Source organism: Cynocephalus volans, chromosome 2 (genome assembly GCF_027409185.1).
Source record: "Cynocephalus volans isolate mCynVol1 chromosome 2, mCynVol1.pri, whole genome shotgun sequence".
In the NCBI taxonomy this organism is placed as follows: Eukaryota; Metazoa; Chordata; class Mammalia; order Dermoptera; family Cynocephalidae; genus Cynocephalus; species Cynocephalus volans.
Genome location: NC_084461.1, coordinates 214,774,649 through 214,798,899, shown reverse-complemented (window position 1 = coordinate 214,798,899; position 24,251 = coordinate 214,774,649). Strand labels below are relative to the sequence as shown.

The 24,251-nt window shown below is 41.8% G+C and overlaps 1 protein-coding gene across 1 annotated transcript in view; it reads right to left on the bottom strand.

Annotated features, from left to right (window-relative positions):
- ABCA13 (ATP binding cassette subfamily A member 13) overlaps nt 1–24,251 on the bottom strand; it is a 446,769-nt gene that overhangs the window by 231,511 nt on the left and 191,007 nt on the right. The window contains exons 36-39 of the mRNA XM_063086601.1: nt 14,563–14,697; nt 13,294–13,474; nt 10,756–10,974; nt 902–1,098 (exon numbers count right to left, since the gene is read on the bottom strand). Of these exons, the coding sequence (XP_062942671.1) occupies nt 902–1,098; nt 10,756–10,974; nt 13,294–13,474; nt 14,563–14,697 (732 nt within the window). The remainder of the gene's footprint in view (nt 1–901; nt 1,099–10,755; nt 10,975–13,293; nt 13,475–14,562; nt 14,698–24,251) is intronic.

Sequence of the window (24,251 nt, the reverse complement as noted above, 5' to 3'; positions counted from 1 at the left end):
GCTAAGCTTTAAGTGACAGACTGGAATATCTTTTTTATTCTAAAGAGAAAATTTGATGATCTGAGTCTTCTGGGCTTAGCTCTCAGTCTGCTGAAGAAAAGGAGGGTTTTTTCTTGTTCTTCCTGTTTGCCTTTCTTCAGTAGCAAATCCTAATCTACTCCCAGGTGGGTGGAGGCTGCAGGTCAAGTCACAAGGACTTATACTAAAAAGCAAAAGAAAAATCAAAAAGATGTTTTAGATTCTGTACTAATCCTGCAGCACCAAGGTATGTTTCACAATTGCCCTTATTTCTTTCCAAATGACAGTACTTCTATACAAAATACCCATAGCAATGCTTTCTAGCCATCTAGATTACAGAAAGAATCAGAAGCTGGAAATTAGTAACTGCCCATCGAATGCCTATTGGAAATAAGCAATAATAGAGGTGAGAAACACAAAACCTCTAAATCAGAGACCCGAGTTCCATCCTTGGCTCAGTGAACTTTCTCTGCAGCTCTGAGCAAATCACACGCCCTTCCCTCTGTGCCTTGCTTTCCTCATCTGAGAAAAGAAGGGCTTGTCCTAGGGGATCTCCAGGATGTCTCTTCCAATAATTTACGCTTCCAGAATGGAATGCAATATGGATAACAACAATTTCCATTGAAATCAGGTATGATAACATGCACTGATAGCATCATTGCTAATATGGAGTTAAGAGGTCATACATGAAGGAAGCAATTCTGAGCACTAGGGAGATGCTATCTAGTGAACATAACACTATAAGCTCTCATGAAATTTATTTTTTCTGAAAAGGATTATGTGTCCTCCTTGGAATGTGACTTGGTTCCTCATATAGATAACAGTCCCTTTCCTGTGCCACAATATTGTGGGAAGAGAAAGTAGAATGAGGCCCCACTCCTACCTTCTCTGTACTTGAGCAGAATGTCCCAGAGGCTGCGACGTGAACAGGGGTCCACCCCGCTGGTGGGCTCATCCAGAACCACGGTCCTCGAGGTGCCCAGGAAAGCAATGCCAAGTGACAGCTTCCTCCTCAGGCCTCCAGATAGGGCTCGGGCTGGCTTGTGCTGATGCCCAGTTAACTCCACGTCCTGAAGAGTCCTGAAACAGGAAGAAAGTCCTCACTCTCCTTCCCAAACACTTTAGAGCTTTGCTTTGGATTTTGCTCCATAAGTAATGACTCGCAGTGGCTGAGCTCTTTATAACTCACAGATATATCAAGGAGGCTTGGATGCTATGTATGCACGTGAGTCTCAACAGAGCCCATGGCCCTTCTTGAGGTTCAGATGGAAGCACATCAACAGACTAAACATGATGCTGGTACCTGCCAAGCAATGTTGAATGGAAAACTACTCCATTGTCTCCTCTCTCGTGAGCATTCTCTCCCTTTCACTCATTTTTCCTGCCAAGCAGGGCCCTGCATTCCTACAGACAGTATGGAGGATGGCAGAATGGCAGATGGGGGCCAGTGTGGTCAGAAAAAGCAGAGCAGAGGCCAGCTCCACCGCTCACCAGTCTAGCCCACTGTGCACTAAGTCTGTACCACCCACCTTCCTCACTGAGTAATTGGGAAGTTTACATGAAATGCCACATGCAAAGTATAAATGATCAGATGTCCGAAATGTAAATATAAGCCTTTGTGCTCTTGAAGGGAACTTTCAGTCTTGAGAGTTCCAGATTTCAGACACCTAGCACAAAGCCTTCCCTGTGTGAAGCTTCTCCCTCTTTCTGTGGATCCGCTCTCTTTTCTCACAAATAATTTCCACTCTCTGCCACCTGTAACTCCACAGGAATACCCACCCCCCGCAACCTCCACATCACCTACTTAAATCTTATTCATTGTGAAAGACCCACTTTAAACAAAGCCTTCCTGAAACCTTCCCTGGACCACCCAATTCCTCTCCCTGAGCTAAAGGTGTGCGTACAATTTCCTGATAGCCACCAAGTGAAGTGACAGTGCCATTCTGCAGTCAGCAGGAAGAAGGACAAGCAGGTGGAGGATTATAAGGGTTCCATACAGTTGAGCTCCAAGAAAAGTCGGGTCCTAGAATGTCCCAGAATCCTAAGCAAAGTACTGAGTGAATTTCCAAGGACTTGTTTGCCTGATGGCTAAGTAAATTTTTCATGTTTGTTTCATTATTTATATACTTCCCATCCTGACCCAGAAAGAGCTCAAGCCAGAGTCTTAGCGTCTAGTTTTCAGTCTATGCACTTTGTGTTCAGTCCAAGTCTTACAGAGCATTTTCTGCTGCTTGAATCTCAGCCTAAACTTACAGCAGTAATTTATGCACGTGCTTTTCAGGTGTTCCCATTGTTGACAACACCCCATTCAGAAAAAGGAGGACAAATGGTTCAGTTTCAGCAGGTGACTGCCTTGACCTTACAATCTACCAACACCTCACTTGGGTGACTTCAATACAGCAGAGGAGGAGAACCCATTAAGCCCAACTTAAATGCATTAACCAGAGATCAGTCAGCAGAGAAGTCAAATAGACAAGAAAACAAGTCAGAAATATGTCACATGCTCTCTAACATGCATGTTCTGATTACATTTATAGGTTAAACCAAAATGCCCTCCTTTCTGTGTTTCTTCTATTCACTCCACTCAGGATGCCCAGGATACCCTCTCGGGAGCCCACAGAGCTGCCTCATTGCATACCCCACACGCCCAGCACTGGGATTTGGGGGGAATGGTTTTGCCCCATGCTACTTTGCACCCCCGCCATGTGTTCCATCACAGTACCCTGACCACACAGGTGCCAGACAAGGTAAGCAAAACATACCGTGCTTCTATAGCCAGAGTATACAGGGGCTGAGGTTTGCTTTCTGTTAACCCTCATGCAGCTGGCTAGCATTAAACTAATGAATCTGTTTCACTCTGTACTTTTGCTTCTGTTTTCACTGGAAGTCTTGTTTTTCTGATACACTTTGAACTTTAACACACTAATACATTTTATGGTCAAATTTACCCATTTTTGTTTGTTTGTTTGTTTTAATTCCAAAAACCAAGAGTGATGGGTAATAATGATGGGGTGGAGGGAGTGAGTATAAGTCTGTTTCATTCATGTGCGTTGGGAAAATAGAATGGTTTGGTCAGGACCCTCGCCTCAGGTCCAGCTGGGTGCGGTTCAGCACATCCTTTGTAAGCAAATTGTGGAGGGGGGGTGGTTAGCGCACATGCGCACCAATGTATCTTTTTAGTTTTGTTGTTATTCTGGTGTTCTTCAGAGAGTTTTAGTGAAGCAGGCAGGCAGGCATCTGCCTCAAACATCCACCACGCCCTGCCATGCTTTCCAGCCTACAGCTTCCAAGGACCTGTTTGCCAGTTACCTAGCTCATAGACCTGCATGTGAGGGGTCTGGGGACCCAGCCTGGCACTGAGGGGTCTGGTGACCCAGCCTGGCGTATGAAGGGTTTGTGATCCAGTCTGGACAATAGGCTTGAGGGGTCTGTGAGCTCCAGACCCAGCCCTAGCTCGACGATTGGCCCAGTTGGCAGGATTACAGGCAGGTGAAAGAGCTTTACAATTGGCGACATCAGCAGGATTCTGACAGTCGTGTAGCACCACAATGTGCATTTTATAAATTCTTGCAAGATTGCACAAGGGATCTCTATCATCACGGGTGGGGGGAGGGCTGCATATCAAGGAGAAACAGACCCTTCAGAAGATAAGAGTCATGTGGAGAAATCACATGTATATATCCACTTAGAACACAACCAGATAAATGTTACAGAAGAAACATAAACAAAGTGCTACAGGGAACTCATAGAAAATTGTGAGTAAAGTATATTTACTCTCTCTCTCTCTTTTTTTTTTTGGCAGTTGGCTGGTGCAGGGATCCGAACCATTGACCTTGGTGTTACCAGCACCACACTCTAAGTGAGCTAACTGGCCGGCCCTGAAGTAAAATCTTCTACTCTCATCACCATACAATAGAATCTAACTATGGTTCTGAAGAACATCTTTCATTCATTTCACAAATTCTTTTCCATAGAGGGAACTCTGGCCAGTTTTATTTTTATTTTTTTTATTTAATTTTAGCAACAAACCTAGATAATCATAATTAAAATTTATTAGCTATGTAATCTATACCAGGTACTATTGTGTTTTGTTTGTATAAATTATAATTCATACAATCTCCCAATGAGGGTTTTCCTTTTATTAGAACCACATTATATTTGGGAAACCCAAGATACAGATAGGATATATTGTAAAAGCTTTCTAAGCAAGCAGTAGAGCTGGATTTGAGCACCAGCAGTCTGAAGCCAGAACACACATTTGCCATTGCAACATGCTGGCATCCTCTGGGTCACTGTGACACCCATCAGATATACCTATTACCACCTCACTCCCCACATAGATTGCAGCTTTCCCAAGGACAAGGCCTTTGTCATATTATGTCTGTTTTCCCAGAACCAAGCATGGAGCCTGATGATAATTAGTATTCCCGATATTCCAATCAATAAATGTAATATCCACTAAGGTCAGTGGGTGTCAAAGGACTTCTCTTGTTCTCCATGGAAGGATGCATTCCTCAGACTCTGAGCCACTGAGGTGTTATCTGGGGTCAGCACAACAATGTCTGCAGATCTACTCTTGGGGCAGGGAGAGGACTTTGTTGCAAAGTCCAGTCTTTTCCACTTTGCTGGTTTCTGGGCACGGTTCCGAAGCTTAGATCGGACTTAAAGATTAAAGAAGAAAACGTTTTTACCAAATGTTTTTATGTGTTGAATTTTCTTTAAAATCCAAAGTTATCTAGGGGCTAGTATTCTTCCAATTATTGATTTTTAACATACCAAAAGGAAGCAAGTAATTTCTGCAAAGCTAAATTTCTGAATTCAAAAGGAGTGAATAGCCCTATAATTAAGAACGTTGCTAGGCAGCAGGGCAAGGAGGAAAAGACTTTTTCTCGTATCAAGTCCCAATTATGTGCCACAGAATGTGTTTTAGATGATGCTTTTCAATCATCCATTCATTTATTCAACAAATGTTTACTGAATCCCTACAATGCACGGTGCCTGCCACCAGTGACGGCTAGAGAAATAAATCAAATCTCGTCTCTGATTCAAGAAACTGAGTCTGGTAGGGAAGATCAACAAGAAATTATAAGAATATATGAGTAGATAATGATAAAGTCCCAGGAGCTTTGGAGATGCCCTCCGACTCCAGAGAAAGTAACAGAAGTCAGCCAGAGGGATGGTAGGTGTTGGTGAGGTGTGGACGTCTGAACAGTGTGTTCCAGAAAAGGTGGAAAAGCATTTGCCAAGGCTTGGGGAAGAAAGAATGGCATCTATAAGGAATAAAAAGAATCTGTTCCTGAAGTACAGGGGATACCATACAATGACCTCAGGTAAAGATAGGAGAGAGGGGCTGGAGCCAGAAGATGCACCTATCATAAATCCTCCTATATGATGGTGGGTTCTTTGTTTCTCTGGGTCTAGATTTGGGGCAGGTGACCCCTTCCATCTCACTATGACCTTCAGTCCATCTTTCCCCTTCTCCCCTAAAGCTCCAACCTTGAACATCACATCATCAGGGCACGTGACCCACCACCCTCGTTGCTGCTGCCATCCGCCAAGCCCTGAACCTGCTTTTGTGCACTGTCCCTTTCTCCAGTTCTACTTTCATCCTTACTCTTAGGGATTTCAATATTTGATACAGCATATCCTCCCTTCATCTCTACTGACCCCATTCACTCACCACCAAGGTGCACCCTAGACCTCGTCATCTCCAGCAATCACATCTCCTGCAGCATCCCAGTTCCAAGCATCCTCTTCTGACCACGATGTCTATTCTTCCAGCTAATCCCTGCCTCTGGCAAGCACTGTCCCTAGCCCCCTTGAGGTCCTTCCTCCCTTCTTCTCTGAGTGTAAAGAACATGCATCATTACAATCACTTCTTTGCATACACTCTTGACCCTGAAAAGCACTTGCACTGAACAGAAGTGCCCACCCACTCTGCTTTGCCCCCTATTATCATATGTGAGCCAGCTGTGCTCTCAGGGGAGCCTCTTGTCTACATCCCTTCCCCTGTTCTGTATAGGACAGTGTTCCAGCAAGCCCCTTTCCCTCCAGCTCAGCCCAATCATTTATTCTTTGTTGGATCATTCTCCTCAGTGTAAGACATGCTGCTGTGATCCCTGTCTTGAAGCATCCTTCTTATGACCTCGCTTTTTCTCCCTAATACAATCCCCTTTCTTTGTTCCCTTTTGCAGAATTTTTGCAGAAAAATTCTTGGGAAGAGGTCCTGTTGCCAATGCCCTTCATTGCATTCTCTCCTTAAATGACCCCAATAAGACCTTCATCCCATCATGCTACTAACATTACTCTTCTCAAGATCACAGTGACCTCCACATACTAAATCCAAAGGTCTCTCCCAGTCGTCACTTTACTTGACCCTCAACAGCACTTGATACACTGATTACTCCCTCCTTAGTGGGCTTGGTTCTTTCCCTTGTCTTCCTCTTTCCCTACTGGTCTCTCTTTCTTACTTCCTTGGCTGATTCTTCCTTATTTCCCCATGCTCTGCATGTTGGAGTGTCCAGGGCTCAATCCTGTGTTCTCCCCTCTACTCTACCTGCACTTACACTATCAATAATCTTGTTACTATCAATCAAATCTGCCTCCCATCTAACCTGAGTTGCAGAGTGTACAACAGAATTATAAGTGGTAATGTTAACTCTGTAATAACATCTAATTGATTTAAAAGACTGACAAAGTGCCTCTCTAGACTACCCTTATCTTCTTTGGGCCAAATTAAGGGCAAAACAGTAATGACCTGACTCTTGACAAATGTTAATTCTAAAGATTCTACTAGGGCTGCCACCTCCCTTGAACCCACGTTTCAATGAAACTGCACATTAAGGAAACCAGGCAGTACTACAGGAGGCTAATGGGAAGCACGCTGGCTCTAAATCAGTCGTTTTCAGTTTTCCCTCCCTCTAATTGAGAACTACTGTCCTAAAACATGATCTCATTCTGATTGCCTTTGTGCAAATTGGCTTTGTTGCTAGGGAACATGCTGTGTGTGAACTGATAACCGTTAGGGTTGTCTGGCACCCACAGGAGCAGGTGAAGCCTGTGCAGGTTGATTTAAGCTTCCAGTCACAATCACAATAGAATTTACTGGGGTCCAGCATAGATCTATTTTTTTAAAGTAGTTGACCTATGACTTTTTCTTAGAAGAAATTAAGTTGTACACAGCCAATTTGCTATCTAGTAATATGTAGTCCATATAATACCTAGCCATTTCTCATTAAGTGTCTACTCAAATTTAAAATAGGCTTAAATAATACAAAGTAAATATTTCCCTGTACACCCAACTGCTCTCTGTCATCAAAATCATTACTATTACCAGGCACTTTCTGAAGACCTCATGAGATACGAACCAGCCCACCTTGCAGTAGAGAATGCCCACTTATGAACACTTCCAGAACAATGTGAAATTTGAGAGAGCGGAACAGGAAGAAAGAACTACTTAGATAAAATCTGTGGTACCACCCACCACTTTACACAATGGACTTCTGTCCCTCAAGGATTTTTTCCACCAGTCCATACTCAATTTGCATATGACCCCCATAGTGTGAGCACCTGTCTAGAGAGATTTGATCTGTCCTATATATGCACTTGACATACAGCTGGTCTCTAAACACAGCCACTTATTTCAACTTGAAATTATCAAGTTGAAACAAATACTGGTCCCTTCCAAGTGTGAGAAGATAAAATTGTGAGGTGCGACGGTGCATATTGGGAGAAGTGGTTTGTCAAATGCAACACTGCACTCCACTAAGAGACTGTCGAGGGTGACCTGCAGCACAGCTTTTACCCACGCTTTGCTTTCAGACCCTGCTCCCTGGGTAATGTGTGCCTCCACTGTGTTTTGGGCTTCTGGTCTTGTTTTATTTCTTGGATACACCTAATAATTTCCATAATACTGCCTAACTTTGCCCTAGCAAACTAAGACATCGTCAAATATCAGTTGAATAAATAATATATGTGGAATGAAGGAACACATGAATGAATGAGAACTAGCAGGATGTAAGACTAGAAGGTCAGGAGAAAGACAATGATGTTCTTTACATACCCAAGTTAAAGTAATGAACATCATTCACAGAAGACGAGACAACATGGAGGATTCTCAGTTGGAAAATAGCATCATTCACTCATTCAGTTATCCAACTCAGAGAGTATTTATTATACTACAGCAAACCAAACAGACAATGCTCCTGTACTCAAGGGGTCTGCAGTCTGGTGAAGGGAAACAGAAGACAAATATGTATGGGACGTCATGTGGTGATAAATGTTATGAAAAGAAATGTCACTGTAAGAGCAATTCAGAGGACTGGCAAGGGATGCAAGCAGGCAGTGGTGTTTCAGATGGGCTCAGGAAATCTTCTCTGACAAGATGATGTTTGAGAACAGCTCTGAAGGCAGTGCAGCAGCAGCATGCCAAGCCTGAGCCAGCACAAGAGCAGTCCAGGCAGAGGGCACAGCAAGTGCAAAGGCCCTGGAGCCAGGTCCTGTTTAGTGAGCTCAGGGGGCAGCTGCAAGGCCAATGCGGCTGGCACAGCAAGCTGAAGGATGAGACAGGTAGGAGGAGAAGCAAGAGAGGCCGTCAGGGCTTTATAATTTACTGTCCAAAGCAGGAGAGTTTTGAGGTAGAAGCAGGTACTAGTAATAAATCTGGAGAACAGGCACAAGGACATAAATCACACTATTGTAGGCCACCACAGACTCTGATTTTACTGTGAGTGAGGGTGGGAGTCCTTGAAGGGTGCTGGGCAAAGAAATGCCAGGACCCGGATAGATTTCTGAAGAAGCATGGCCAGCACGTGGAGAATAACCTGGGTCAGGGCATGAGAGAACTATGGAGTGCAGGCTGGATGCAGGGACACTGAGGCAGCTATGACAGTGATCCAGCGGAGGGGAGGGAGTGGGGTGAGTTAAGGGGGAAGACCATCTTTGCAGAAGGGAGCAGAAGGGATTTGAGGACAAGGGGGAAAGTCAGTGGCAGGCAGGAAGGTCGGTGGAGCCCCTGGCATCTCTGTGGAAGGCATGATAAGGGGCGGAACGTGCAGGGGGTGATGGGGGAGCAAACAGCAGGAGGCGCAGGCAGTGCAGAAGGAAAAATGGATGGCACCTCCACGCTGCAGACACTCAGCTTGGTCTCTAATAGTATCTCCAAAGACGCACAGGATACGTAACCATTCAGACACTCGTCCCCCTTACTTCCCTATTCTAGGGCTAGGAACATCGAGGTAGAATTCCCCCACACTGAAGTGCGTACTTGAAAAAGTGGAAAGAAATAAGGTCACACAGAACAAAACAACACCCCGAAGCCTGCATGCTTTCACCTGCATTAAATGCAGAGACTTATTTTTTAAAGTAAAGCTTGCAAAATATTTTAAAATAGCAATCATCTGTAAGAGTTTATTAAATTTACATTTTCTTCTTAGCTTTGTGCAGGCAGTTACTATTTATACTGACACACTAGCCTCCAAGCAGTACCGGCCCCGGCATGCTCATGCCCCCACTGAGGTTCTGCTCTGCACAGTCCTTTGGGACTGCCTGGAATACAGCACTAACCCCCCAGACCAGAGCTGTGCCTCTCCCTGCAGGAGCAGAGCCCGGCACTGGCCAAGCAGACTCAACACTACCTGCCACTGTTTTCTGAATCGACGGCACACCACTGATTTAACACTTCCACCCCAGCCACTCTCTCTGACTTTTGATGCTCCTCTCCCCACTCTAGTTCATCCATCCAAGATCAACAACCTCAAACAGCACTCTCTGACTAGGAACCTACGGTCTCTCCCTTCTAAGCTTCTGTCTGTCTCCAGTGAGACGGAGGCTCTTCCTTTTTCTGGGCTGGCCATGCTGGGTACACCACTTCCTTCCCACCTCACCCCCCACACACGTTCTCTACTCTGGATCTTGCTCAGACTATTCCATTAGGATGGAGGGTTCAGCCCTCCATATAGATCGATCAATATCCTACCCATCCTTCAAGGCCCTACCTGGACTCCTCCACTCCCTGCCTTGTACAGACTGTTGGTTAGTGTGACCTGTCCCTACTAACTATGACTACTCTTCACATCTGGGCCTTCCTCGCCACCCCACTGGCACAGCCATAAATCAGACTGTCATCACCTCTTGGTGGCCACTCTACGTCCAGTCTCTCCCACAGCAGTGACATCTACTAGGGTATATAATAGCAAGATGCAAGGGTACTTCAAGAAGTTCACAAAAAGATTTGTATTATCTTTTAATTCTATTTTTCCATGAACTTTTGAAGGAGCTTGTGTATCTTCTAGATCTCAGGCTAATCATAATCCCCTGCTCATGAACACCTACTTGCAGGATATAGTTCAAACTCCTCGGCACAACTAAAAGATTCTATGCAACCAGTTTTCCTGCCCACCTTTGCATTCCTTTCTTTTCAGGACATGCAAAGGAACCCTTCGGTCCAGATACACAAAGCCTCAGCCAACAGCCTATGCCACACTCTCCCCGATTTGCTCATCTCTTCCCCACTTCAAAGACAAACCCAATCAAATTCAGTGTCTTCTCCAAGAAACCTTCTCTGATATTCCCAGCTTTGGTGGCTATGTCACAACTCCAGGTCAACAAACATTTGCTAACTTGTTTCTTCTCATCAATGATGACACCGATGATTTTTTAAGGCGTCTCTCTCTACACTCTTCACGTACACGATGTTGGGCAGAGGCAGGAGGAGCAAAGAGAAACCAGCTTACTAACTTATTGACTTCCTGGTGCAGCTCCTTTGTGGTCCATTCTGGCGCCTTTATGGCAGCAAAGAGAAGCAGGTGCTCCCGGACAGTGAGGTTGTCCAGCAGGACGTCCTGCTGCAGACACACCCCCAGCTCCATTCTGACCCAAGGCAGGTCTGTGTGCAGGTTCTTGCCATTGACGATGATGGTTCCAGAAGAGGGAGGGTAGAGCCCCGTCAGCATGGATCTGCCAGAGAAGATAAATCAGCTCTCAGAACACATGGTACTGATACTCTGCACGTAGGCAACCCAGTCACTCCATGGCAATGTGTTCATCCTGAGAAGAACACACACCATCTGCCAACCTGTCTTCCACCCAATCAGTTAAAATCTGTGAGGAGCTTACGGAGATGTCGGCTGGTTATTGTGCGAAATGTGGGCTTATGAAGATGTTTATACTCTCACTGTGATCATAGACCACTGCAGTTGTGTGGAACTTTAAGATGATAAAATCCAACTTTGTTTTGACAGATGAGGAAACAGGCTAAAGAAATGACATATTCACCTAAGTCCTCATAACTAGACATAAGCAAAGCACAAATGCTAACCTAGACCCCCAATCCTGTGTCCAGCCATCCCTCTACTTCCCCAGACTTTCACCTGAAACTCACTCATCTGACTTCACCAAAGGAAGCCAGCCTGAGGATTGCCTATTTCTGCTTTCTTGTTTCAGAAAGATTATTATTTATGTGTTAAACTGTTTTCTTATTTTTAAAAAGTTAAACATGCACCTACCATAGGACCTAGCAAATCCACTCCTAAGTATTCACACAAGAGAAATTGAAACGTGTGGCAACACAAAGATATGTACACAAATGTTCATGGCAGCTTTGTTGACAATCACTAAAAATGAGAACAACCGCAATTGCCACCAGCAGATGAGAATGTAAAAAAACTGTGGTGTCTCCATGTGGTGGAACACCACCCAGCAATTGCCAGGAGCAAATGGCTGACAAACCACCACCGTGGATGAATTTGGTGAGAGAAAGAAGCCAGACACAATTCCATTTATATCAAATTCTAGAATAAATAATTTATAGTGACAAATAGCAGATCAGTGGTCACTTGGGGGCCAGGATCAAAGGTGGACACAGAAAACCTTAGAAGAGACATTACCAGACATGTCAAAACTCATCAAAATGTACACTTAGATATATACTATTCACTGCACATAAACTATACCTCAATAATCTCTACTAACAACTCTTTGCTATATTATTTTCAAACCATTCTATTTATACAATAATACTTGCTGTATTATTTCAAACGACTCTCTTGGGGATACAATAGAATAGTTTATACATGTTCTATATGAGACTCAAAGATTTTTGTTTGAAATAATAAAGACACAGTTCATTAATGGGCCTCTCAGCCTCTCCTCTAAAAACTGTCAGGAAGAGACTTCCACTTAGAATGACTAAAAATGCACTTGAAATGCACCCTGAAAGCAATGTAGTCAGCGAACCTTGAAACACGGAGAAAGTTCAAATTTAATTCTCATCGTTCTGCTAAACAAGCACCCCAGGTTCTCCATGCAAGCAATGTGTCTTAGTAAAAGCAGGATGTGCAATGCTGGCTTTCTCAGTCATTATTTGTGTAACTTGTACTTCCCCAATTTGCAAACACTAAAAAATATACTCAGAGCGTTTTTTAGTTCTATTCCAGCATTCAAAAAACCAAGAAAAACACTCTATGTTTTTTCTTTCAATTTATGTTCAACTAGAAATTTCTGAAGCTTTGCGTATGGTTTTTTTTCTGCCTTTTTAATAAGCTCAGGCAAAGTCCTTTACATTGCTTTACCTAATCATACTTTAGAGTCTTATATATTTAGTGAGAAAAAGAACAAAAAGAAAGTGATTTGTTCAAAAAAGATATTCCGTAGTTTTGATGGAATATCTTTTTTGAGTAAAACCACCAGTTCCACACCCAGCTCAAGGCCATGAATATTTGAACTTGTTATTTCTCCAGGATCCCATGACTGAATTCTTAATCAACTCCTGAGCCACTGGATCATAAACTAAAAATCAAGCCTCAACAAGATAACAATCACACAAAAAAACATGAAAAAAAAAAATAGGTGTTTAAAAAATCTGAAAATAACTTTCTGATATTCATTTTCTTATAGATACACAAACAATATTACACTTAGTAGGACAAGAACTAAATGTGTCAAAGGACTTTCAAAGACCAAAGTAAAACATAGTGAATTATTTGTAAAAAATAAAAGAAGAATTAAAGATTAAAAAAGAAAAATCCATCTGCCCTACGCCTTGGACTCTACTCCAGGCCTAAAACGGAATTGTGTGGCAGAGGACGCAGCACCCCTCTGGCCAGAAGGACCTGTCTTTTTCTGTATCTCTAAACTCTGTACTGAGGCTCAAAATTAAAAAAAAAAAAAAAAAAAAGAAAGGAAGGAAAGAAAAGAAATCAAACCTAAACCTTCTGTCTCACAGGTAAGCTGATATAACCAAATGCCAGTGTTTTATGAAGGTAAAAGGGAACGCACATGATGGTGGTTTTCCCAGCGCCATTTGTGCCCAGCAGCGCAGTGATCTGGTCTCTGTGGAAGGTGAGGGTGAGGTCTTGGACGGCCACCTTGTGGCCCTGGTACTCCTTGGTCACAGCCACCAAGGAGACTCCCGGGGGGCCTCCTTCCAGTTCTCCTTCCTTGTTCTGTGGTGACGGCCCTGTGAGGAAGATGCAAATTCATCATGAGAGTGCTTCAAAAGCCCTGAAAATAATGCTTGCTTGTATCAATTCAGTGTCCTCCTTTGCAACTGAATTCTAGCTCTGTGAAACATGCAAAGCAACTCAAAAATCTTTCTTTACCAACAGCAAAGAGCAAATCACATTACGGCAAAAATTAAGTGAAATTGCTGATTTCACAAAGTTTTGAACCCTTATGATAACCATTTTGTACAAAAAATAAAAATAAAGACACACACATGTATGTGTATATGTACAAAGAAAAAGCAACAGGCAGGTTAGTTACACACCAAAATGCCCATAAGAAATGGTATTCTGAGGAGGGGAGAGTTGATAGGTGCTGGCTGGTATCTTCCAAATTTCCTAAAAGATTCATATTTTACTTTTTTAATAAGAAAAACATTTACTTACTAATATTGACTCATAGTATAAAACCACCAGAATGGGAGTTTGTTTATCTCTGGGTGGCACATCTGTGTTTACACGGAGATCCCTTCTGAAGTTTTCCTTTTGTGGAAGCACCCGTGTGCCGGTGCCCACAGGAATGGGCTGTGACTGAATGTATAGGGATAGGGACAGTCTTGCCCCATCTTCTGAGAATCATGTTACCCATTTGTAAGTGGTAGTGATATTCTCTTTCACAGAAGCACTGAATATGCTGGCAGGTGTGAAAACACATCAAACATTTTAAAGTTCATTAAACCTGGTAGTTGCCCACCTTTGTTTTTTCTGTTTGTTTGTTTGGTTTTTTACACACATTCATTTTTGAACTAAAGCTTCAATTTTGTGTATTATAATGCACTCGCAAATGCACATAATACACAGAGAAGAGGACTCTAAATCACAGGTAACATGAACATTCTGGGGCTCCTGGCTTCACTGAATAAGTATCACCAGGGATGCTGCCTTACAGCTTGGTCCTGCCACTGTTTCCAAGCCCAGGACAGCCTGAAAGCAAGTCTCCAGGAATCAGCGCACAGTCACAAAGGCTCAGGAAGAAATGGAAAACAAAAGTCAAAACTGACCAGAGGGAAAAAACATGCATCCAGTAGTGCTGCTCCTTACAAACCTTTATTGCCAAAGTCCTCACTGAAGAACAGACTGGAACTGAGAGAGTGCTGCCATTTCTCCAGCACGCCGCTCACACTCTCCCAATACAAAGCAGTGAAGGGGAAATACCATGGTTTCCTTAAACCAAAAGTTCCTAGAAAATGGGATATGATTAAATCAGGTTAATTATTTATCTATTTATATGGAGACTGTGTAATAGAATATCTTACCTAATTAATATAAAACGGTACTGCATGTTAATATTTTCAGTACACATCCCACATATAAACCAGTGACACCCTGAGGGATGGTGCATTAGCCCCGAAGCAGGCCCTACATGCCCTCTTGGCCTGACCAGGGCCATCTGCCAGGGCCCTCTCCCATCTACTTTCCCAAGAGGGCTTTGAGTCAGTTTTCAATAAACATTGTTTGAATAATTACTGAACATTCTCCAGGTAAAGTTTCATCCCTGGCCCACAACCCCTCTATTTTGCTGCTATTCTTTCTTGGTCTGTCTTTGATGTTTGCAGGATTACTAGACATGAGAAAGAGCAGAGGCGAGTGCATGAAAGAATGAATCAATTAAAAGCTACACAAAGAAGAATAATTCATAATGCTAACATTCCCTATGAAACATATCAGCATGCTTCAAATGTATTCTCCAAATTGATTTCAGAGTAAAGGGGATGTAATTATTAACTCTTCCCAATTTTCTGAACACACCCATCCTAGTTTAAGTTTCTTACTGGATGCACCTTACTTAAAGGCCTAAATTGTACAAGTGAAGGGAATAAAAAAATCCTACATGAAGACGACTTTAGCACTTTGACATTCCAGCAAAAGAGAGAGACGCAAGCCCCCACACATTTCAGTCAGAAGATGCGAAGAGAGATTCTCATAGGAAAATGCATGGACACATCACCTTCTGAAAGTGAAGGAAGGGCAGCTACCACCAGGTTTAGTGTTGACCCCTGGCTATGGGCTGAGATGAGCTCTCCCAAAATTCATATGTTGAAGTCCTAACCCCATTACTTCAGAAGGTGACTGTACTTGGAGATATGGTCGTTAAAGAGGTAGTTAAGGCAAAATAAAGTCACAAGGGTGAGTCCTAATCCAATATGACTGGTGTCAAAAGGAGATTAGGACACAGACACCCACAGAGGGATGGACACGTGAGGACGTAGGGAGAAGACTCCACGTGCAAGCCAAGGAGAAAAGTCCCAGGAGAAGCCAACCCCACTGAAAACATGGATTAAACTGGAGGACATTAAGTGAAGCAGGCCAGACACAAAAAGACAAATATTACGTGATACTACTTATATTAGGAATCTAAGATAGTCAAGTTCATAAAAGCCGAGAGTGGAATGGCCACTGCCAGGAGCTGGGGGGATGGGGAAATGAGATGTTAGTCCAAGAGCACAAAGTTTCAGCTCTACAAGATGAACAAGTCCCAGAGATCCACTGAACCACACTATGCCTACAGCTAACAATGCTGTATTGCACACTTAAAAACTTGCTAGGAGAGTAGGTCTTATACTGCATTCTTAAAAAAAAAGAAGAAGAGAAAGAGAAAGAAAAAAAAGAGAAAGGGAAAGAGGAAGAGGGAGGGAGGTAGAAAGGAAAACTGCCTCCACATTTATGCCTATAACAGACACACCCACATTTTACTTACAGTTCTGTTCCTTCAGTCCAGGAAGAACAGAAACCAAACCTCTCACATCTCTTCTTAAGGAAGAGTGGAAAGAAACGGTCATTCATCACCGAACGTACTAAATTAAATTTTTCCAGCCAATGTTATACTAGTTTGGGCTCCCAAACCGTGTCTCATCCTGCTATGTACTTGTGTGCACCACTGCTCCCCCCCCAAATATTTTGGCTTCTTTTTCTTTTATTAAATTATTTGGCATTTTGAAAAATATAAAACAGTTAATTTTCGTAGTTTGCTTGAATTACAAAAGAAATACATATTCAACATATTTAATACAAAGAAACTGAAAACAGAAAAATCATGACACATAATTCCACATAAACCGCAATAAGCTGGCACATGGACCAAATTGTGCATGTCTTTTTAATTAAGTGGAATATTGTTATGCTGTATATGCCTTGTTTCACAGACAGCTGTGGTCCCACGGCAGCATGTAATCTGCTTTATCCACATCAGTATATATTCCTGTAAAATAGAATTCAATAGTTGAATGCTATTTCACAATAGTCCAAACTATGTATATGTAACAGAAGTTACCTAATCAGTTCGCTATTTTTAAAAATGTAGGTTTGCCAGATTTTTTATGTGCATATATTTTACATTTTTATGGTCAGTTTTTTAAATTTTTGAGTCAGAGAATAAACATTTTAAGGATTTTTTATACCTATTACAAATTCTACACCCTATAATAGTTGCAATAAACATTAATTATTTTTATCATATTTGCTCATTGGAGGAGGAAAAAATTTCTATATATTTGCAATACTACGCTCTCATGTTACATTAAAACTTTTCACAAGTTTATTAAATAGAAACTTTTTTAATGAATGACTTGTTCGAGTTGTTTGTTGGTATTTCTATTGAGATATGTCTTTTTTTAGTTTGATTTGAGAATTTTAGCTTTTTCTTTCATATAGACATTAGTTTTAATGTTTGTAAACTGCCCTATAATTTTATTTATTTGATATTTTGAAATATTGATTTGAATTCTTACAAAAGAAACTCTATTGATTTGTATTATTTATGTCTTTGGCGTTATGTTTTAAAAGGCCTTCCCACCTCTAAAATCATATATTTCCTATTTCTTAATTATTTTTAATGATATTTATTTCTGATGAATTTATGAATGAATTTAACTTTTTTCTTCCAAATAAACTGACAGAATTACGTATTCATCCCATTGATTAAAAATGCCAACTTAACACAGAGTAAGTTGTTATATATACTTGGATTGGTCTGAACTCTCTAATCTGATCATTTGCTCTATTTATTATTACATGATTTAATCCTTGTCAATTTATAGCGAGGTTTTTATATATTTATCACCCACCAGTCTCCCTCATTATTTTCAATAATTCTTGGTCAATATCATTAATTTATATTTCTAGCTATCCTTTAGAAACATTTCATCAATTAAAAACAAATTCTTTTTTGGCATTTGTTATTTAAATGATTTATGAGAGTCTGACCATATTACATTAACATAATTTTACATATTAAGTGTTACATAATTTAAAATTATAGAAATTTATACATTAATTTGGAGAAAATCAACATACTTAAAATAATGAATATTCCCATTTAGGAGTGTGGTCTCCCTTCCCATTTACTCAAATCTATTTTATGCTAATCAACATTTTTTAATTTTTTTCATTTGATATATATTACTTTTTCATCAGATTCAAACTGAGATACTTTATCTTACTGCTATTGAAAATGAAATTTCCGAGTTTCAAGATGGCGGCGGCTGCGGCGGCTGGCGCGGAGTAGCTGAGGTGGAAAAGGTGGCCACTGGGCCTCAGGCAGCCGGGAAACTTGTGGACCTTCCTCTGGCCATCTCTTAAGGGAGGACTGCTGCTGCTGGCCGGTCGTGGGGGCTCAACGCCAATTTGCCCCCGGCAGGAGAGGCTGCCTCATTTACAGGCAACAGCTTTGAAGTGTGGAGCAGGAAAAGAACTGATTCTTAGCTGCAAAAGTGAGTCTTGAAACAGGGAACACGGCGCCAGGGCTGCTGTGGATGCAGCCAGGATCCCGGAGGCTGGGGCCGCACTGAAGGCGGCCAGCTGCCCTATTCAGGATTCGAGGTTTCAGGCCGGCATTAAAGAAGACTCCTGGGAGCGCCCGAGCGGCGCCGCGACTGAACAGCCCGAGGCGGCAGCGCCGAGAACACGGAAGGCAACAAACCAGAGACAGAGCGAGCGCCCGACCTGGCACAGCACTGTGAGTGATCCCTGGCACAGCTCTGTTCGGGGGGTGCATGCCCACCACGCGGCTCCCGCCTGCACCACCAGGCCACTCACTGCCCCGGTGCTGCCTCCATTTTCCCAGGTGCGGGCAGCTCCGCCCTGCTCGGCCATCACTGAGCCCATTTGCTTGGCCTGGCGCGGGGATTTCCGGACCCTGCGGGCCGGCCTCCTCTCCCACTCCCTCCACGGTTCTCTGGCAGGGCTGGGGGTGTGGGGCGTCCCGACCAGTTTTGGGAGGGCTAGGAAGTACGGGCGGGCCGACTGTCACTCCACCACACCCTGGACTTCGGCCCCGGTAAACTTCCTGTTACTGGGAGGCAGATACCATCTCTGCGACCACCAGTTTGGAAAAAAGCCTAACGAATTTCTGGTTGGGAATAGTGTGGTAGGAGAGTTCCCAGGTCCGCTTGAACCTGCCGGAGAGCAGGCTGCAGGCGGGCACTAGACTCGGTTTATACCGGGGGGATACAAAGGTGAACAAGACCCGAGAAAGATCTACACAGTGTTACAAAGGCACCCAGAGAGACCTGTCGTCTGTGCCTAGCAGAAACCTGGTAGACTTCCTGGGCGAGGCGGTGCTGAGCAGGGTCTTGAAGGCCCAGCTGATAGACGAGGGGTGCAGAAGACACGCCCCAACCCAGCACAGTGTGCACAGAGGGGGGAGACGTGCGGCCAGGGAGGCGGAGACTCGACAGAAACCACACACCCGGTGGGGTCGCCACTGCACGATCTAACAGCCTGGGCCAGAGCACACGGAACGGGGAGAAGTCCTGTACAGAAAGTGAAAGCTCAACAGAGATCACACACCCTGTGGTACGTGATCCACCAGCCCAGCAGAGTACAAGCTGACCAGAAAGGTGGATCCCCGGAGAAGCCCAAGACCCGAGGCAACCACACACACAAGACACTAGAGGCCAACTGAGCAGTCACGGCGGGAGCCATACCAAATTGGCAACAACAGCAACATCCTAGTTAGTCATTAGTCTTAAACCGGTGGACTGTGAAACCCCCTGCCACAATGAATAAACACCAAAAAAAAGACACCAGAAATACAAAAAATCAAGAAAGTACACCACCAAAAGTTAATAAATCTCATACTCTAGATCCTATAGAACAAGAAGCCCTTGAAATAACTGACAAGGAATTTCGAGTGATAATTCTAAAGAAACTGAATGAGATACAAGAAAACTCAGCTAGACATCATGATGAAATGAGGAAAAGTATACAGGATCTGAAAGAGGAAATATACAAGGAAATCAATGTCCTGAAAAAAAATGTAGCAGAACTTGCTGAACTGAAGAAGTTATTCAGCGAAATAAAAAACACAACGGAGAGTTTAACCAGCAGGCTTGTCGAAGTTGAAGAGAGAACCTCTGAACTTGAAGATGGGCTGTTTGAAATAACACAAGCAGACAAAAAGAAAGAAAAAAGAATCAAGGACATGGAAGAAAATCTGAGAGAGATATCAGACAACCTCAAGCGTTCAAATATCCGAGTCATGGGTATTCCAGAAGGGGAGGAAAATGGAGATTCCATTGAAAACATATTCAACAAAATAGTGGCAGAAAACTTCCCAGGTATAGGAAAAATCACAGATCTTCAGATCCAGGAAGCTCAACGATCTCCAAACGTATTCAACCCAAAAAGGCCTTCTCCAAGACATGTCATAGTCAAATTGGCAAAACTCAGAGACAAAGAGAGAATCTTAAAAGCTGCAAGAGAGAAGCGTCAAATCACCTATAAGGGAGCCCCAATCAGGTTAACATCAGACTTTTCATCACAAACCCTAAAAGCTAGAAAGGAATGGGATGATATTTTCAAAATACTAAAAGACAAAGATTGCCAGCCAAGAATACTCTACCCTGCAAGGCTATCCTTCCGAAATGAGGGGCAAATAGTATATTTCTCAGACAAACAAAAACTGCGGGAGTTCACTACCACAAGACCACCCTTACAAGAAATCCTCAAGGGAGTACTGGGTTTGGTTCCTGAAAAATAACTACCATTGCCATAAAAACCTAAGAAAAATCTAAACCCGCTAGTACAATAAAAATGGCATTCATGAAGAGAAAACAAGCTAACAAAAACACTATCTACAACCTAAGGAACCAACAAACAAAGAAAGCAAACAGTAAATCAGAAAGCAAGGAACAAAAGACACCTAAGACAACCAAACAACCAATAAAATGCTAAGAATAAATCAACACCTTTCAATAACAACTCTTAATGTTAAAGGCTTAAATTCCCCAATTAAAAGACACAGACTGGCTGACTGGATCAAAAAGCAGGACCCAACTATATGCTGCCTACAAGAGACCCACCTCACCCATAAAGATTCACACAGACTAAGAGTGAAAGGATGGAAAAAGATTTACCATGCAAACAGAAAAGAAAAACGAGCTGGAGTGGCTATTCTTATATCTGACAAAATAGACTTTAAACTAAAAACCATAAAAAGAGACAATGAGGGACACTACTTAATGATAAAAGGACTGATCCATCAAGAAGACATAACAATCATAAATATGTACGCACCCAATGTTGGAGCAGCCAGATTTATAAAACAAACTCTATTAGACCTAAAGAAGGAAATAGACACTAATACCATAATAGCAGGGGACCTGAACACTCCACTGTCAATATTAGACAGATCATCTAGGCAAAGAATCAGTAGAGAAACACAAGATCTAAACAAGACTCTAGACCAATTGGAATTGGCAGATATCTACAGAACATTCCACCCAACAACCTCAGAATATTCATTCTTCTCATCAGCACATGGATCATTCTCCAAGATAGATCACATATTAGGTCACAAATCAAGTCTCAATAAATTCAAAAAAATTGGAATTATCCCATGTATCTTCTCAGACCACAATGGATTAAAACTAGAAATTAATAACAAACAAAACTCTGGAAACTATACAAACACATGGAAATTAAACAGCATTCTACTTAATGACATATGGGTCCAAGAAGAAATCAAGCAGGAAATCAAAAAGTTTATTGAAACTAATGAAAACAATGATACATCATACCAAAACCTGTGGGATACTGCAAAAGCAGTATTGAGGGGAAAATTTATTGCATTAAATGCTCACTTCAGAAGAATGGAAAGATGGCAAGTGAACAACCTAACACTTCACCTTAAAGAACTAGAAAAACAAGAACAATCCAATCCTAAAGTTAGCAGACGGAAAGAAATCATTAAGATCAGAGCAGAACTGAATGAAATTGAAAACCAAAAAACAATTCAAAAGATCAACGAATCAAAAAGTTGGTTTTTTGAAAAGATAAATAAAATTGACAAACCATTAGCATGGCTAACAAAAAAAAGAAGAGAGAAGACTCAAATAACAAAAATTAGAAATGAAAAAGGCGATATTACAACTGATTCATCTGAAATACAAGGAATCATTCGAGACTACTATAAACAAGTATACGCCAACAAATTTGAAAATCTGGAGGAAATGGATAAATTTCTGGACACACACAAGCTCCCAAAACTGAACCGTGAAGACGTAGAAAATTTGAACAGACCAATAACAATAAAGGAGATTGAAGCTGTTATCAGAAGGCTCCCAACAAAGAAAAGCCCAGGACCAGATGGATTCACAGCAGAATTTTACCAAACATTCAAAGAGGAATTGACACCGATTCTTTACAAACTATTCCAAAAGATTGAAACGGACGCAAATCTCCCAAACTCATTCTATGAAGCAAACATCATCCTGATACCAAAACCAGGTAAAGATATAACCAAAAAAGAAAACTACAGGCCGATATCCTTGATGAATATAGATGCAAAAATCCTCACTAAAATACTAGCAAACAGAATACAGCAACACATACGAAAAATTATTCATCACGATCAAGTGGGATTCATCCCAGGGATGCAAGGTTGGTTCAACATACGCAAATCAATAAATGTGATACACCATATTAATAAACTCAAACACAAGGACCATATGATCATCTCTATAGATGCTGAAAAAGCATTTGATAAAGTTCAGCACTCATTCATGACAAAGACCCTCTATAAGTTAGGTATAGAGGGAAAGTATCTCAACATAATTAAAGCCATATATGCCAAACCCACTGCCAATATCATCCTGAATGGGGAAAAGCTGAAAGCTTTTCCTTTAAGAACAGGAACTAGACAAGGATGCCCACTCTCACCACTCCTATTCAACATAGTGTTGGAAGTACTAGCCAGAGCAATCAGAGAAGAGAAGGAAATAAAGGGCATCCAGATTGGAAAAGATGAAGTCAAACTGTCCCTGTTTGCAGATGACATGATCCTATATATCGAACAGCCTAAAACCTCTACAAAAAAACTCTTGGAATTGATAAATGATTTCAGCACAGTAGCAGGATACAAAATCAACACACATAAATCAGTAGCATTTCTTTTCTCCAATAGTGAACATGAAGAAGGAGAAATCAAGAAAGCCTGCCCATTTACAATAGCCACCAAAAAAATAAAATACTTAGGAATTGAGTTAACCAAGGAGGTGAAAAATCTCTATAATGAGAACTACAAACCACTGCTGAGAGAAATTAGAGAGGATACAAGAAGATGGAAAGATATTCCATGCTCTTGGATTGGAAGAATCAACATAGTGAAAATGTCCATACTACCCAAAGTGATATACAAATTCAATGCAATCCCCATCAAAATTCCAAAGACATTTTTCTCAGAAATGGAAAAAACTATTCAGACATTTATATGGAACAATAAAAGACCACGAATAGCCAAAGCAATGCTCAGCAAAAAAAATAAAGCTGGAGGCATAACACTACCTGACTTTAAGCTATACTACAAAGCTATAATAACCAAAACAGTATGGTACTGGCATAAAAACAGACACACTGACCAATGGAATAGAATAGAGAATCCAGAAATCAACCCACCCACTTACTGCCATCTGATCTTTGACAAAGGCACCAAGCCTATTCACTGGGGAAGGGACTGCCTCTTCAGCAAGTGGTGCTGGGATAACTGGATATCGATATGCAGGAGAATGAAACTAGATCCATACCTCTCACCGTATACTAAAATCAACTCAAAATGGATTAAGGATTTAAATATACACCCTGAGACAATTAAACTTCTTAAAGAAAACATAGGGGAAACACTTCAGGAAATAGGACTGGGCACAGACTTCATGAATACGACCCCAAAAGCACGGGCAACCAAAGGAAAAATAAACAAATGGGATTATATCAAACTAAAAAGCTTCTGCACAGCAAAAGAAACAATTAAAAGAGTTAAAAGACAACCAACAGAGTGGGAGAAAATATTTGCAAAATATACATCTGACAAAGGATTAATATCCAGAATATATAAGGAACTCAAACAACTTTACAAGAAGAAAACAAGCAACCCAATTAAAAAATGGGCAAAAGAGCTAAGTAGGCATTTCTCTAAGGAAGATATACAAATGGCCAACAGACATATGAAAAAATGCTCAACATCACTCAGCATCCGGGAAATGCAAATCAAAACCACATTGAGATACCATCTAACCCCAGTTAGGATGGCTAAAATCCAAAAGACTATGAACGATAAATGCTGGCGAGGCTGTGGAGAAAAAGGAACTCTCATACATTGTTGGTGGGACTGCAAAATGGTGCAGCCTCTATGGAAAATGGTATGGAGGTTCCTTAAACAATTGCAGATAGATCTACCATACGATCCAGCCATCCCACTGTTGGGAATATACCCAGAGGAATGGAAATCATCAAGTCGAA